This window comes from Amia ocellicauda, chromosome 23 (genome assembly GCF_036373705.1).
Source record: "Amia ocellicauda isolate fAmiCal2 chromosome 23, fAmiCal2.hap1, whole genome shotgun sequence".
Lineage (NCBI taxonomy): Eukaryota > Metazoa > Chordata > Actinopteri > Amiiformes > Amiidae > Amia > Amia ocellicauda.
Genome location: NC_089872.1, coordinates 7,883,638 through 7,899,188, shown reverse-complemented (window position 1 = coordinate 7,899,188; position 15,551 = coordinate 7,883,638). Strand labels below are relative to the sequence as shown.

The 15,551-nt window shown below is 40.3% G+C and overlaps 1 protein-coding gene across 2 annotated transcripts; it reads left to right on the top strand.

The window, feature by feature from the left end:
* The first annotated feature begins 866 nt into the window (after positions 1 to 866).
* Positions 867 to 14,632, top strand: tnfaip3 (tumor necrosis factor, alpha-induced protein 3). 2 transcript variants are annotated; one of them, XM_066696806.1, is made up of 9 exons: positions 867 to 1,159; positions 2,299 to 2,636; positions 7,337 to 7,527; positions 7,864 to 8,005; positions 8,700 to 8,870; positions 9,548 to 9,728; positions 9,932 to 10,764; positions 11,376 to 11,548; positions 12,424 to 14,632. In XM_066696806.1, exons 2-9 carry the CDS (start codon positions 2,330 to 2,332, stop codon positions 12,676 to 12,678), a joined length of 2,253 nt encoding a protein of 750 aa, XP_066552903.1. In that variant the 5' UTR covers positions 867 to 1,159; positions 2,299 to 2,329; the 3' UTR covers positions 12,679 to 14,632. The 2 variants fall into 2 exon arrangements, with proteins under 2 accessions (XP_066552903.1, XP_066552902.1); XM_066696805.1 differs by having other exon boundaries at positions 11,373 to 11,548.
* Positions 14,633 to 15,551: the final 919 nt, after the last annotated feature.

Sequence of the window (15,551 nt, the reverse complement as noted above, 5' to 3'; positions counted from 1 at the left end):
AAGGTATTTACCAAGGGGCGAGATTGCACATAAAGCCTCCTCCACGATTCACTGCTGCTGCTGCAGAGGAAATGGAGTGACAGCAGTCCTTGGAGAGGTAAACTTTATTGGATGCTCTTCTAGACAGAAACACTAAGAGCTGGCACTGATGATGTATCTTTACATGTATTGCTCTTTAACTTTTAACCTAACTAGCACATTGCAATGTATACAATTACTGTTTAATGATAATAATTATAATGAATAATAATGAATAATTTTTATTATTATTATTATTATTATTAGTAGTAGTAGTAGTAGTAGTAGTAGTAGTAGTAGTAGTAGTAGAAGAATATAGTTCTTATTCTTTAAAACCTGTTGAGGTTATTTGTTCTCTTGTTTGTCAATTCATTGTTTTCTATTTCTATTCATTTATATGAAAAACGAATTCAAACCCAACACAATACAGCTTTATGTTTTGGTAATGATATAAGAAAATGAAATTCAGTTTGCTTGATCTGAAGATTCATAGGCCTTTGGGTCACTGTTTTAAACTACAAGGATCTTGTTTTAAATATTTAGATATGGACTGAAATAAGTCAATCTTATGTAATAGCAACTATTTACAAAAGAAGTGGGTTTGTTGATTTTGTGTGGCATTGTATCAGATTTGAGTTTCGTATGCATGCTTATCTGTATATTAATTCTAATTGTATTAAACTAGTGACGTTTATGTAATTTATCCATTTTAAAGTAAATAAGCGTAAGGTCTAGTTTGAAGAGGCCAGTTTTCTAATGACGTAAGGCTCTGGAGAAATGACTCCGTTATGAAACGCGACGCACAGTGACGGTCATGTCGCCCCCTGGTGTTCACCCAGGGAAGTGACGCAAACTGTGTGGAAAGTCCCTCTTACTGGAAATCCCCACTTCGGGCTTTTCCGTCCAGAAAAAAAGAAAGAGGTTTTAGTGTATTCTCTGAATGTGATCATATGAAGGTTCATTGTATTAGCTGCTTGACCGTGAGTGAGCCCACAGTGAACACTAAGCCAGGATCGGCAGGGTTAATGGCGGTTTGGACTGCTTGGGTTTTGCAGACCAGAGCCGGGATATAGTCGGTCGTTTGCGAGGAACCATTGGTCCGCACTGGGAGGATCTGTGTGCTTCTAGATACTTTGTAAAGGTAAGACTGTGCGCTGTATCCACTGGATTGTATGGCGGTTGTTTTGTGACAGTATAATGTATGTTCAGCAGGTTTAAATGCCATCGTTATGAGGAGTTAGGAGCACAGCTGTCCGAGGCGAGAGAGGACCTGCTTCATTTGCACAATTGCACTCTTGTATCATAACCCCGATATTATTATGTTTGTAGTGCATTTTTACTGCTACAAGCTGTTTATCGCAATGAATGTGATAATCGAAAGCTGTTTCAATGTAGCTGTTATTATTTTTATATTACTAAGGGCCTGCTGGCAGTGTAATTACGTCTAAATCAATTATATATTATATTTTTCTGCTGGATGTGAAAACGGGTGCACTATATCTGGTTTAAATCCAGCCGGCGCAATATTAATACCTTTGGTAATATGACATTTTAGGTCGTGTATTGTATTTTTATGCTGTGTTAAGAGTACTTCCGTTTTTGTCTATTTATATATGCAAGCAAGCAATAGACAATGAATAGATTGTAAACGCACGTAACCGTTGTTTTTCTGTTGATTTACGCCTATGACAATTACAAAGGAAACTGAAGAAGCACAGGGACGTGACTGCATTGTGTGTCAAAGCAGAATTCATTGACATTTGATTGCAACGAATCGGTTGTGTAACTAACGACATAATCAGTTGCAACTACAAATAATATACGTAACTGGAGGAAAATACATTACGCGTCGTTCCTGTGATCTCTACGTTTAGACCTACAATATTCTCCCTTCTTTGATTAAAGATTTACGGCCCTTCATAATATATCTATATACATAAATACATCACCCTGTCACTGTTTTTCCATCTTGTTATTGAGGGCAGAGGCCAACAGGATGATTGGGAGCTGGTTCTTTAGCTTCAGCTTTTGAGTTTGATTGACTGATGGTGATGATTGTGTATGTACACTGTGAAATAAGTTTTGCTGAAGACTAATTTCCTTGATTTTTGTTTGGTTTTGTTTAAGATAATTAATTTTTTTTTTTCTCCAGCAAATTGTATTGAAATGGCACACAGTGTAGAGTGCTTTCTGAGGTTTAGCTATCCAATGTCTTGTCATAGCCCAGTGATCTTTCCACAGATAATTATATTCATACTTCTTTTTTTTTCTTTTTTACAGCTTTATTTTATTTATTTATTGAGAAATCAAAATGTCCCAAGACCAGAACATTCTGCCCAAGTTGCTGTTTGTCAGTAACCTCCTGAAAGCTGTCAAGATCCGCGAGAGGGTGCCCAACGATCTTGCCAAGCCGAACCCTGCCCGGCGTCTCATCCACCACCTGAAGATCATGCACCGCTACACGCTGGAGATGTTCCGGATGAGCCAGTTCCCTCTGGAGTTCCGAGAAGTGATCCAGGCCGCCATCTTGGATCGGGGGATGCAGACTTCGCTTGAGCAGGAGAAGAAACTGAACTGGTGCCGGGAGGTGAAAAGGCTAGTGCCACTCAGGACGAACGGTAAGAGATCCGCCATCGACAGGTTCTTCTGAGTTTTTATGTTTTTGTTTTTTAGGTTCTTTTCCCATGAGCACTTGTGTGAACAAAACAACAGGACATAAGAAGACATGCTTTTATGTGGTATTGGCTTGAAGGTTCTTCACCATATCATCAAACTAACACAGTCTGGTTCTCAACCTGGTTTAGGTCTGAGTGGCAGGAGTTAAGGAATACATGGAACCACAGCCTTGTCACCTTCTCTGCATGAAGTCAAATTTCAAAAGCAAATATTGACTGGTGAGACAAAGTAGTGAATCCCACTCATGTGGGCTATTTTCAGACTATGGTGCAGTTTTGTATTTCACATTGATATACATTCAGTATAGCGTTGTGATTTGACAAGATGGAAGTCTAATGTACTTGCAGTGTGACTCAAAAAGGGTCCGGCAGGGGCAGGGCTGAGTCAGTTGTATACCACCTTGACGTCAACGGGCTGCAGTGCTGAAGCAAATGTGTCATCAAAACATTTCATCCTGATTTTGATGGAAAACCCAGTCACGTCATTGTATTTCCCATCTGCCTGGGAAATGTACATTGTCTCAAAGCGAACTTCCGAGTTGCTGGACTTGATGACTTTGTCTGGACTACAGCCAGGTGACCTCAAATGTAAAATGAAGTGAATGTCTTTGTGACTAAATTTGATAGGAGGCTGAAGCACCAAGCTTATTAGAGTCCTTATCAGGTTACACCTTTTTTTTTTTTTTTAAATAGACAACGTATCCTACCCAGTGTTGCTTCCTATTGCGCTGGGAATTTCCTGTCTGAGTTCACAGTGCACATGTCATAGATGGAGCTGTATATTTAAGTGACATACATTTACAACACTGAGTGGAGTAAATTCCTGTTGCTGGACAATAGCACCATGACTAAGGGGAAGAAACATCATCAGATGACTGTATATGCCAGTATAGGAAAATGAGTACCAGCCAGATAGCACCTAAACCATTCCTGACACACTAGGGTTATTGGAGTTTCAGTTTGTGTGTGTGGTTTTTCTTTGTTGTTTTTGGCTTGGTGTATATCAACACAGTTCATCATGCGGTCACCTTTTATAGTAGTGGTGAAAGGATCTGGCCTGTCCGTTGTTGAATGGTAGTTCTTGTGGAATCACACAGAAGATGGTAACGCCAATGTGGTTCACTGCATTGATTTTGGAAAATGTGGTGGCCTAATCTGTTTTTTATACATATGTATATGTGTGTGTGTGTGCATGTCTACAGAAAGTCTACATCCCCTTGAACATTTTTGTCAGTTCCTCAGAGTTTCATGGATTTAAAGAGGATTTTTTCCCACTGATCTACACACCATACTGCACACTTGTTAAGAGGAAAAAAGTTTTTATCGTGGGGGAAAAATATATTGAAAATGCAAAACTGAAATATCTTAATTGGCTAAGTCTCCACCTGAGTTAATACTTGGTGGGAACACCTTTGGCAGTGATTAAATACTGTGAGTCTGTTGGGATAGGTCTCTACCAACTAGATTTGGCAATATGTGTCGATTTCTTCTTTACAAAACTGTTCAAGCTCTGTCAAGTGCTTTGGGGAGTGTTGATGGACAGCAATCTTCAATGCACTAATTTTCCATTGGATTAAGCTCTGATTGGGCCACTCAAGGACATTTGTCTTTTTTCCCTTCTCCTTTCCTAACAAGTTCCCCACCAATGAGAAACATCCCTATAACATGACGCTGCCACCATCATGCATCATAGTAGGGATGCTGCAGGTGATGTGCTGTGTTGGGTTTTTGCCAAACATAATGTTTTCTCGTTTAGGGCCAGTGGCCTCTAGGGTAGACCTTCTGATCAGTCTCCTTCTTGCTCGGTCATCCAGTTTTGGGGGGCAGCCTGATCTAGGCAGGGTCTTGGTGGTGCCATACACCTTCCATTTCTTAAAAATCATCATGACCGTGCTCCAAAGGATATTCATGGCCTTGATTTTTTTTTATTTTTATACCCATCCCCTGATCTGTGACTTTCAACAGCTTTGCCTTGGAATTCCTTTGAAAAATCTCCTTGGTGCTCATGGTTGAGTCTGAATTTGAAGGTGATTGATGACAACTGAGCTAATTTTGGATTTCTATTACGGGGGGGTGTGGACACTTATCTAACCAAGCTATTTCAGTTTTTTAAATACATTTTCTACAAATGATCACACCTTTTAAGCAACTTTCAATAAGCAATTGCTTGTGATTCAGTGTATTTGTTGACCCTTGCAATAATTCCATACCTGCTAAATGTGGGAAGCTGAATTTCAGAGATGTTGATGGTTTATTTGCCTATGGATGAATCCCAAATATAATATATATTGAACCAAAAGCAAATCTGAATAGATGGGGAAAATGTGTCATTTCCAACTACGGTCTTGTTTTTAACAGTGTTGTTTTGCTTTGACTCGATTTATTATGTGATTCGGTTCTGCCAAAACTCCACACACTGTAAAACACCTGGGTATTTTGTCTTCTGCTGCTTTTCTTATTTTGTGTTTTTGGTGTGTATGTGTGTGGTGGGGGGGGGCTTGGCACGTAACCAAATGGGTATACTATTTTTAGTAATTTAATTATGAAGTGCAGCAGTCACTAAATTAGTATTGTGGGCAACATTTTGTAATTGTAAGAACAAAAAAAAGACAGTATAAGAAATTAGGGCAAGGCAACTTATACTAATTTGTTGAAAATATACACACACGATGTTATTTTGATTTCTGTTTCCTCACTTTGACATTCTTATTTTTCATTTGAGAGTCTGATGTCAGGGACAATTTCTTTATGACTTGCAGTGGTATTTTTTTTTAATTTTATTTTCTCTCTTTCTGGTCTCCCTTTGAGCACATGCGGGGGGCTCTGTCTGGACTAGTCTCAGCTCACCACACTAAATGTTAGGGGGGGTTTCCTAATTTTCTGACACCTGCCTCTGTCGCTGACAGGTGCACCCAGTCTTGACTCTGTGATCAGTTAGAAACTCCGTTCTGTGGCTCCATTGGACATGGGAGCGGATCGAATGAGGAAGGTAGTAGGTGTTCTGTAAAAACTGAAACTTCCCCTTATTTAAAATAAAAAAATAAAAACTGTAAAACTCCCAGTCCCTATTGGCTCTTGCGAATTCACTTATGAAGAACAGGCATTCCAATAGGGCTAAGCCACACCCTCTTGGAAAGTCCAGTGCTAATTCATGGTTGTGTCTAAAGCAAAGTGAAGGAAACAAAAAGTACTCTGACTGCCACCCAGCACTTAGTCAGAGAACCACATGCAGGGAAATTCCTTTTCTTTTTTATGTGATCAGGGTATTTCAGACGAGCGCTGCTGCACAAGAGCACGTTGCACCCGTCTCGTTGCACAATAAGGAAGCAGCTCCTTGTGTTCCGGTTTGGGCCAGATGAGTTATTGGTCACTGAGGAATGAAAGGCAGGGTCACACCCCGTAGGTTATATACCAGATGGTCAATGTCTTCTTAATTGGTCTTCTCCTAAAGGCTATTTTTACATGTGTTTTCATTATTTTGACTGTAACTGTGCTTGTATATTTTTGTAGTTCTTTCCTGTCTAGATATGTTGCATATTAATTACAAACATCCCCTCCCACACTGAGACAATTAAGAATACATCTGAAAGAGGCAGCCCTGTTGAGATCACAGTGCTCAAATAACAGACGTAGTCGAACACTTTGTTTTGCTCCAAGATGTTTAATTGTTACTAAGGCCTTCTTGAATTCCTGTTTCAAGGGGCTTGAGAACAGACAGCTGCAACAGCACTGTGGAAATCCCCTGTTCGTATTTTCTCCTTATGTATCATTGTGTTGGCTTGTGTGTATGTGTGTGTGTGTGTGTGTGTGTGTGTGTGTGTGTTGTGTGTTCATTTTGGGGATATGGTGCTGTTTTTGTCATTCTTCTCTTCTGGCTGGCCAAACTGTGTTACAAGATTGGAAATGTAATTGCACGGCATTTTACAGCTTTGTTTTGAAAGGAAAATGAAAACGGTGACACCAGCATTTGGACTTTGTATGTTTTATTATTTTCCTTTTTCTTTCACATGGAAACCGAGACAGAAACAACCGGAATGTCCCGACGTGAAAAATAACATTCCACCTGTAATCTTGCCAATCATTAAGGTTCAAAGTTACTTAAACTTGTTATTGTACAATACCAGAGTTTATGCAGCTTGTGATTGCATATCACTTGGCCTGTAATTCCTACAAAAATCATGACTGCTGTAGCAGAAATCCATTGTAAGACATTGGATATATATTAGTTGAAAGTATTCACACCCCTTCGTTTGAAGCCATGTTATTCGGTGGTTTATTTTTCTGAATTCTGATTGCTCATGAAAATATACTTATTTATCTGTGGCTTCTTTTCAGAGTTTGTTGGAACATCCTAGAAAAAAAACAGATTCCAGTTGTCTTTCTGTGGAGCAGTGAAATTGTCAGGTCCATCAACATGAATCTGTACGGTTTCCTCTAAGCTGAAACAGTATTCACCAAACAAAAGATGAAATTGAATTACTATAATTTCTTTAACAATACTATTGTGAACCTTCACCTGCCCAACGCCAGGCAGTCATACAGACTGAATCCTTTGCTCCACAGCACTTAGAAATCGGTCAGATGAGGGAAACCCATGTTATATTACAAAGATAATTAATTAAGCTCATTCTGCTGTTTTGTAGGTGATGGTAACTGCTTGCTTCATGCGGCTTCACAATTCATGTGGGGTGTGGAGGACACGGACCTCGTTCTTCGCAAGGCGCTGTATGGAGCACTGAAGGAGACAGACACTCGTAACTTTAAAGTGCGATTCCAGATGGAGCTCATCCTGTCCCAGGAGTTCACCGAGACCGGGCTGCGCTACAACTCCTTGGTGAGTCTAGTTTCTGTAATATATAATGTAGTAATCTGGATGTATAAGAATGAAACCTATGTAATGTGCTTTTTCTTTATTTTGATACATTTTATTTATTTAATATCCTTGGTGCATTTGATCTCCTTTAACAAATGCTTTGTTTGCGGAACTATTTTGCTAATATTTGATGTATATACTTTTACAAAAAGCTTCAGGTAGTATTCAGACTTTATTATTATTGAAACCATGTGATATATTTCAATAGAAAAGTAGTGCAAGAAATGTGTGACCAGGCAGTTCTCATGCTGAACCTCGGAAGGCCAAGGCACTGACTTTCTCGCTTCTTATTGGCAGAACTGGGAAGAGGAGTGGGACAAGGTGGTGGAAATGGCGTCTCCGTCGCACAGTCACAGCGGCCTCCAGTACGACTCTTTGGAGGATATTCATATATTTGTTCTAGCCAACATACTTCGCAGACCCATCATCATCATCGCAGGTACTGAACAGGAATTTGAAGTGGTTTCAGTCTATTTATATCATGTATATTTTTTTAGTTTGCAAGGTAAAAGGGATTATGTGAATCACTGTCCAACAGCTGTTTTTAAACTGTTCCGTAACCGTGTTGTTTTAGAGAAGGCAGAGAGAAGCAGGATGTGGTTGTTGTAAAGGTGTAGGGTCTCTTCTATGGGAGACCAGTCCGATAACAGGACAGTGAAGGGTGACACAAGCATCCAGTCATCACCTGTTGGTGGAGAGCCAGCTGTTTGCTGAGGGACATGGACTGTGTGGACTGCTGTTTGCTGTGATTACAATCACAGATCAGAGAAGGAATGTCTTGCTCAGTCATAACTGTGTCGGTGTGTGGAAGCTGTTGACAGATGACTCTTGGATACATTTTGTTTTGCATTTGGCAGTGAGATTTCAAGGAGGCCAAGGCGCCTGGAGGTCTTTGAAATTCGGTGCTAGTAGATGCCTGTAGCTTCATGTATGTCTTTGTAAGATACGGACCTTGTGGCGCTGAAGCTCCTGTCCAGTTAGATCAGGGATGTCAGACTCCTGGGGGGCCATAGAGCTCTCTGAGTGGAAGCTTGTGTTTTTATATGTCTATATAAATGTATTACTTGTCTGGTAACGAAACCAAAACAAGGAATTGTACTATCTGAAGTTTCTTGTTTGTATTTATTCCACAGATCAGGTGTTGAGAAGTATGGAGTCTGGCTCCTCCTTTTCACCCCTCAACGTTGGCGGCATTTATCTGCCTCTTCACTGGCCGGTGACCAAGTGCTACAGATATCCCATAGTGCTCGGCTACGACTCACAGCACTTTGCCCCCCTCATCACCATTAAAGACAGTGGGCCAGGTGGGCATTTTTTAAATCCCTTGTACATTTTGTAGCTGGATTTAGTTTTACCAATAAACAAAGATGAGGTTTCTTTTCCATCTTTACATCTCCAGATCAAGTTTAATCATTAAAAAAACTATAATAAAATAATTTCCATTTTAGTATCCATTTGGTTATATTCCAGACTTACATAATTGAGTTTGTAGAAGTGCACAGATCACATTTGTATTTGAAATCCTATTACAAATGATATTTTCTCTGAACTGTTAAAATATATTTGTGAAGAAAACAATATGTATGAAAATATCAGCCTTGACAAATTAAATTTTTATTTTTAAAACTTATGTTTTTGCTACAGATTGTTATTCAATTATATTCAGAAGTAAAATGTCACAGAAAATATTTGTCCTGTTTGGTGACATTACAGCTGTAACTATGGAAGGAAGAATTTTCTTCCTCATACCAAGAATATCATTACAACATAAATTTCTGTAAGGGCGATCAAAAAGTGTATTTGTCTGATGTATTTCCCAGGTTAATGTATTATCTCAGCCATGACCATGATGTATTGTTTGAAAGTGTTGTGTGTGTATGTGGTCTACATATATCACTTCCACCTATTCAGGTCCTAGCCACACCAGGTCGTGATATTTACGCCGCTCACGTTAGATTCACGAACATCGATTTCTTTACAGAGATCCGAGCCATCCCGTTGGAGTATCCAGGAAGAGGGGTCCTGGAAAAGCTGAAGGTCCACTTCCTGCATGACAACGAGCGTCCAGAATGCGAGAAGCTGATCAAGGAATACTTGATGTTAATGGAAATACCTGTTCAGGGTTTCAGCAATGACACAACACACATGGTCACTGCGGCCAGGTAAATATTGTTGTGTGAGGAGGGGTGTGTTGTTTTTAAGGCAGGGAGAGGCCAGCATTGATCACTGAAGCATGTAGAAGAAGAACACAGCAGTACCCCAAAACTTCTCCCTATAGTATATTTCACATCGATGACAGCTTGTGTCTTCAGGCATGTCCTTAGTTCTGTTTGACTCACAGTGTCTTTCTCATTGGCGCCCGTAGACTGGATGAAGAGAACCTGCCTGAAGACATGAATCTGATGGAGGACTATCTCCAGTTGGTCAACCACGAGTACAAGCGCTGGCAGGAGAACGCGAAAACCACCAGGCTTGCCCAGCCCGGGGCCCCCACGCAGTTCTCTGTGTCCCAGCTCTCGCTCATCCAGATCAAGTGCGCCACCAACAAGTGCTCTTTTTACGTCTCCGTGGAAACGCAGCCCTACTGCCACGAGTGCTTCGAGAACCGGCGGGGGGCAAGCAGGAGGCCGGAACCCAAACCCCGGAGCCAGAGCCCCCAAGGCAGCCATGCGGAGCTCCACAACGGGGTCTGGACGGCCTCCCCCAGCCCGCGATCCGCCCCACCCACGGCCCCAAGCCTCAGCCTGTACAGCGAAACGCACGCCATGAAGTGCAAGACTCCCAACTGCCTGTTCACCCTGAGTGTCGAGCACAACGGACTTTGCAAACAGTGCTTCAACCTCAGGAACGGCAACCCCCCAGCGCCCCCCCGGGACTCTCAGGGCCAAGGAAGCCGAGAGGTGTTGCGCTGTCGCCTCTGCCAAGGGGAGGCCTCTCGGAATATGAACGGGCAGTGCATCTCATGCCTGCAAAGGACTGGCAGCCACCCGACGTCCAGAGTTGATCCCACTCAACCACCACGGGGGTGGCCCTTGCTCTCTGGCTCCTCCTCTGGCTGTGAGGATGCGGGCGTGTTGGGTCCCGGGCCAGAGATCCGAGAAGGTCAACTGTGCAAGAAACAGGGCTGCACGTTCTACGGAACTGCAGCGAAACTCGGGTTCTGCACCATGTGTTTTGAGGAATATGACATGAACCATGGTAAGTGAAGGAGCCGAGGCCGAGAGTGACCCTCAGCTAATCAGTCCCTGTTAAGAGGGCGGGGCCCAAAAACCTCTGGAAAAGTTACAGGGTTGCATAAGAGACGGAATTAAACTATAGACGTCACATTCTTGTTCAATCTGAGAAGGAAATAAGGAACTGGGTTATAGCGTCTATTTTAGCGATGACTTTAACCATGGGATTGGTCTTACCTAATGTCTGTAGTAAAATTTCCAATTTTTCTACTGAACTTATAAGACGTGTAGGGGATCTCTGTAAGTGTAATAGTCTTACCAGATCTGAGATATTTTGACCTGAGACAGAATGTAGACTGGAGACTAGTGCTTCATGTTGTGCTTCAAATAAACAAATACTTTGGTTTTGTTTACCTCATAATGCAAAAACAATTTTCCATTGTAGCAGAACATACAACACTATGAACAATTTAGTGGAGGACTCAGGGAAACCGAAAGAAATAGCTATTTATTGATTTCTTTGTAATGGCATGGTCATGCGAGAGTTGGCATTGACGATGTGCATTGCATTCTGCGACAGTTTAAACCCAGTGCGCTTCATACTTGACAGCGGTGTGTTTCTGTCTTTTCCAGCAGAGGTGGCTCAGCAGAGGAGATCTCCGGCGCCGGGCCGCTCCTGTTCGGAAGACCTGGCCTACCAGAACTCCTCCATCTGCCTCCAACACAATTGCACCAGGCCGGGCAACTCCATGTACGAAGGCTACTGTGAGAATTGCTTCATGAGTGAGCAGAGCAAGAGGCTAATCATGGTGAGCCCCAGCCCCAGCCCCTAATTCTACTAATTATCTTAATAGGACATTTAAATTACTCTTCCCTAATGTAAGAACTACTCTGATATTCTGACAGAGTACATACCATATTATTATTCTTGTTAGCAGAAATAAGCAGAGATAAAGTAGTGTCTCTAGCTTTAAACCAACTCCCAGGAGCTGTTGATGTTCTGGTTATCTCATTCAACTCGATCTCACTCTCTTGAGTTGTAAATTGCAGCATTTGCAAGGAAACAAACACCAAAGAAGGAAAACTTGGCAGGACCCAAAAAAATAAGACATCTTTTAAGTTTCTACGCAAGTAAAATGTTGATGTGTCCTGAGTTTTGTTTTTTAACAGCGAGCTGCAAGTGAAGGGACTGTCCCAGTGTCTAAACGGGGCGCATTTCACTCTAGTTTACCATTAAAATGCACTTTACAGAAAATCTGGCCCCGTTTTCTCAACTGTGTTTAATTTCTGAAATGTTTTATCAGCTAATCGTATTTGGATCATCTGGTATTTTTCAAATGTTATACGTTTTTGGGGTTTAGTCATGAATTCCAGTAAGGAAATGTCACAATTACAAAAGCTGGTAGAAAAAAAAAATAAAAAAAACTTACGTGATATTTGTTTGAATGTGTGAAGGATTTCAGTTTGTCACTGAACACTTCAAATATTACATTACTTCAGGTGTCGACAAGGTGTGAATTAAAGATTGTATGGAAATTTAATGTAATCACCCCCCATGTTTATTTACATATCAGAAATGAACTTCTAAACACACAACTTCAATGAAAAGAAAAAAGTGCATTCCTCATAAGTGTGAAGTTTTTAATATTGATATTTGTATGTATATCTTCTCTCGCTCATGCAGAGAGCAACGCAGCCCAGACCGATGCAGAACAATGTGAAATGCAGTCACAGTGGCTGTAACAATCTCACAGCGGTCCAGGAGCAGTTATGCCCAGAGTGCCGGACCAGAGGCCTGAGGGACAGACACGGGAGACAAACACCCGAAGAGCCACCCAAGCAACGATGCCAGGCACAAGGATGTGATCACTACGCCAACCACGAGAAGCAAGGATTCTGTAACGAGTGTGACCACTTTAAGCGCGTCTTAAGGAGTTAAACTGAGGGCTTTGTAGACTCCATTTGTTGTTCTTTTTCAGTTGCATTCATGCTGTAAAGGGCCTATAAGAATTGAGAGATTGAAGGGGAAGTAAATAGCCAAAAAAAAAAGATTGTGGACAAATTAGGTTTTCCTTTAGTCAATGTTAAAGTACTCTGCTTTCCCAGAATTGGCCACAGTTCATCTAATCCCATTTTTTAAAAATGTGTTAAGTACAAGAATGTAACTGATAAAGTGGGGCAATCGGGGGCTTTGTTTTCAGAAAGATGGTGCTAAATGTACGATACAACACTCAAATCACTTTTACAGAAGTTTTTTGACCCTAGGAAGGTTTGTATAGGAGTGGCTTTTGACCCTGCACCCTTTAACACTTGTGCTGAAAGGCCAAGAGCAATACCTCTGACTGGTTTTACAAAGCATGTGTTCATTATTAAAACCTTGTGTTTTTGTTTAGTGCCAACTGGCAAAGTGAGCCCTATTAGCTGTCTTTGTCCTGCATGGTCACAAGTACATGTTTGGCCGGGCTGAATTTCTACTCTGAAGTACAGTCTCACTAATTAGATTATGTTGAGAAGCCTGTCAGAACCTTTGGCCGAACCTCCACACCAAGTTGAAATATTCGACAACATAATCATTACTACATTGAAGCTGCCATTTCACAGGTGTGTATAATACTGAAGGACGCCTGGCCAGAAGTCCAGTGTGACTCCGAACCTAAGACTAGGGAGAGTAACTTTTAGAGGTAGGTTCGATAAACGGTACATCCTACATTCTTAAGGAAGTTGAAGACATGATTGAAGGAATACATTGTTAGCGATTATTATTGGTGTTGGATTACGAATTGTAACGAAGGTGAAAAACTCCACAAGTTTGAAGCCCAGATGTAACTATTGACATTGAAAAGTGTTAACTCCTATCATACACAACCATCTGAGAGGAAAACAATAACATCTGCACATAAAAACAAGTCTTCAATAACAGTAGCTGCTTTCCTGTCCTGTGCTGACATGGCACAGCTCCAAAGTCATGTTCCTTTTTGTTGTTTTTGTTGTTGTTGTTGTTTGTGGAGCTCCACATTCACAGCCCGCACTTTGAATTCTCCAGTTTCTGTTTCACACCTGTTCATGAGCCGCAGAAAACATCTTAATTTTGGTTAACGGCTCAAACTGACAGTTTTTCTTTTTTGTTGTGTTGTTTGTTTTCTGTGTTTGCATGAGAAAAAACAAATCTCAACAAAGATTCCTAGGCATAACAAATTGAAAAAGAAAATGCTTTGGTTTGCAAAATCTCTGCAAGGATCTTTGTTCATGTTGGCCTTCACCCGTGGTATCTCTTGATCTCGTTTTCTGCACTTTATAGAGTTGAGTCTGAAGACAGGAGTGTGGTATTCTAAAAATAAAGAATAAAAATGAGGGATGCTTTTAAAAAGAGGGAAAAGCAAAGACAATGTGAACAGTGTCCCACATCCATTTTTCCTCAGACAGAAACATTTGCCTGACCTGGCTGAGACATATTAACGATTAGAAAAGGACAGTGGCGATGATTAATAAAAGCCTTTTTTTACTCTAAAGGCCAGAATATTACAGTCCAAATTTCTGCCCATGTTTAGTGTCAAAGAAACACAATTGCACAATTCTTCCATAAGCTGTTCTGTACCAGTAATATTCATGTGTAAATATAGTAAATATTGACTCAATCCTCTTATGAACTATGGTACTCAGATTCTTTGACACATACAAGAGACGGAAAGAGAGGCAAACCTAAGAAACTATAAAGATCTGATCATTTTGATGTAATTTTGCTAAACCTTTCTGTGAAGCCTATTTTACATTCATAAATATTAAAGCTATTTTTTCCCATTGAAGTATTTATTCATTATACAGATTTAGACCTAACTAATTTTGTTTATTAATAATTATTTATAAAATGTTATGAAATAAATTATTTTGTTTAACTGATGTGGCTTTTTCTTTTGTGTTCAAACTCCCACTGGCTGTGCTGCAGTAAAAATGATCAGACATACAACAGACTAAACTAGTTATGAAAACAGATGCATGTTCATATTTTTAATCCTTATTGTGTTGATTGTTTTATATATATGTATATGTAGATAACTTCTTATTTATTTATCAACATTTGAGCATGAACATTTTAATGATAGAATTTTATTGGAATATTATCAAAGTCAGTTTTTTGGCAGCTTAAACGATTACCATATTATTTAAAAAACTAACCAAATGCATGCCATGTAAACACACTTTATTCCATATGGGCATACTGACTTTAATTTATGCTTGGACCCTTCTATTGTATCTGTGTGACTGTACTGTCTGTGAACCTCTCGTCAATTTAACTTTTGTCCTTTGGTTCAAATATAAATATTATAAATAAACTGTCTGTTAGTACTCCAATGTGTTGAAATTACACTTCAGGTTAAACCAGCTAACTTGCCAAAAGTTAATAAGGTTTTAGTAAGTCAATACAAAAAAGCATGTGTTATCATGAGAGATTGCCACACCTTGGGTAATCTAAAATAACCCACACCCTGCACCATATCTTTGATGCTGCCGGTCACTATGCTTAAGAAGTCTTGTTACACAAAATTTGTATTTTTTATTTTTTTTCTAACTATTAAAATTAATTCAGATATTGAATCTTGGGGGGGAAAATGGGGCATAGATGAACTCCGAAATCTGACAAAGCTGATTTAGAGTAACACTCCCGTGGCAAAAGCTGGTTTTCCCAATAGGAAGACCAAAAGAGAGTTGAAAAAACAGTACAGTAACATTTCCATTAGAAAGTGGAAGCCGATAAAGAATGTGGACCATGTGACGTAGCCAAGAGAACAATGTCACACAGCCCACTCCAAATGT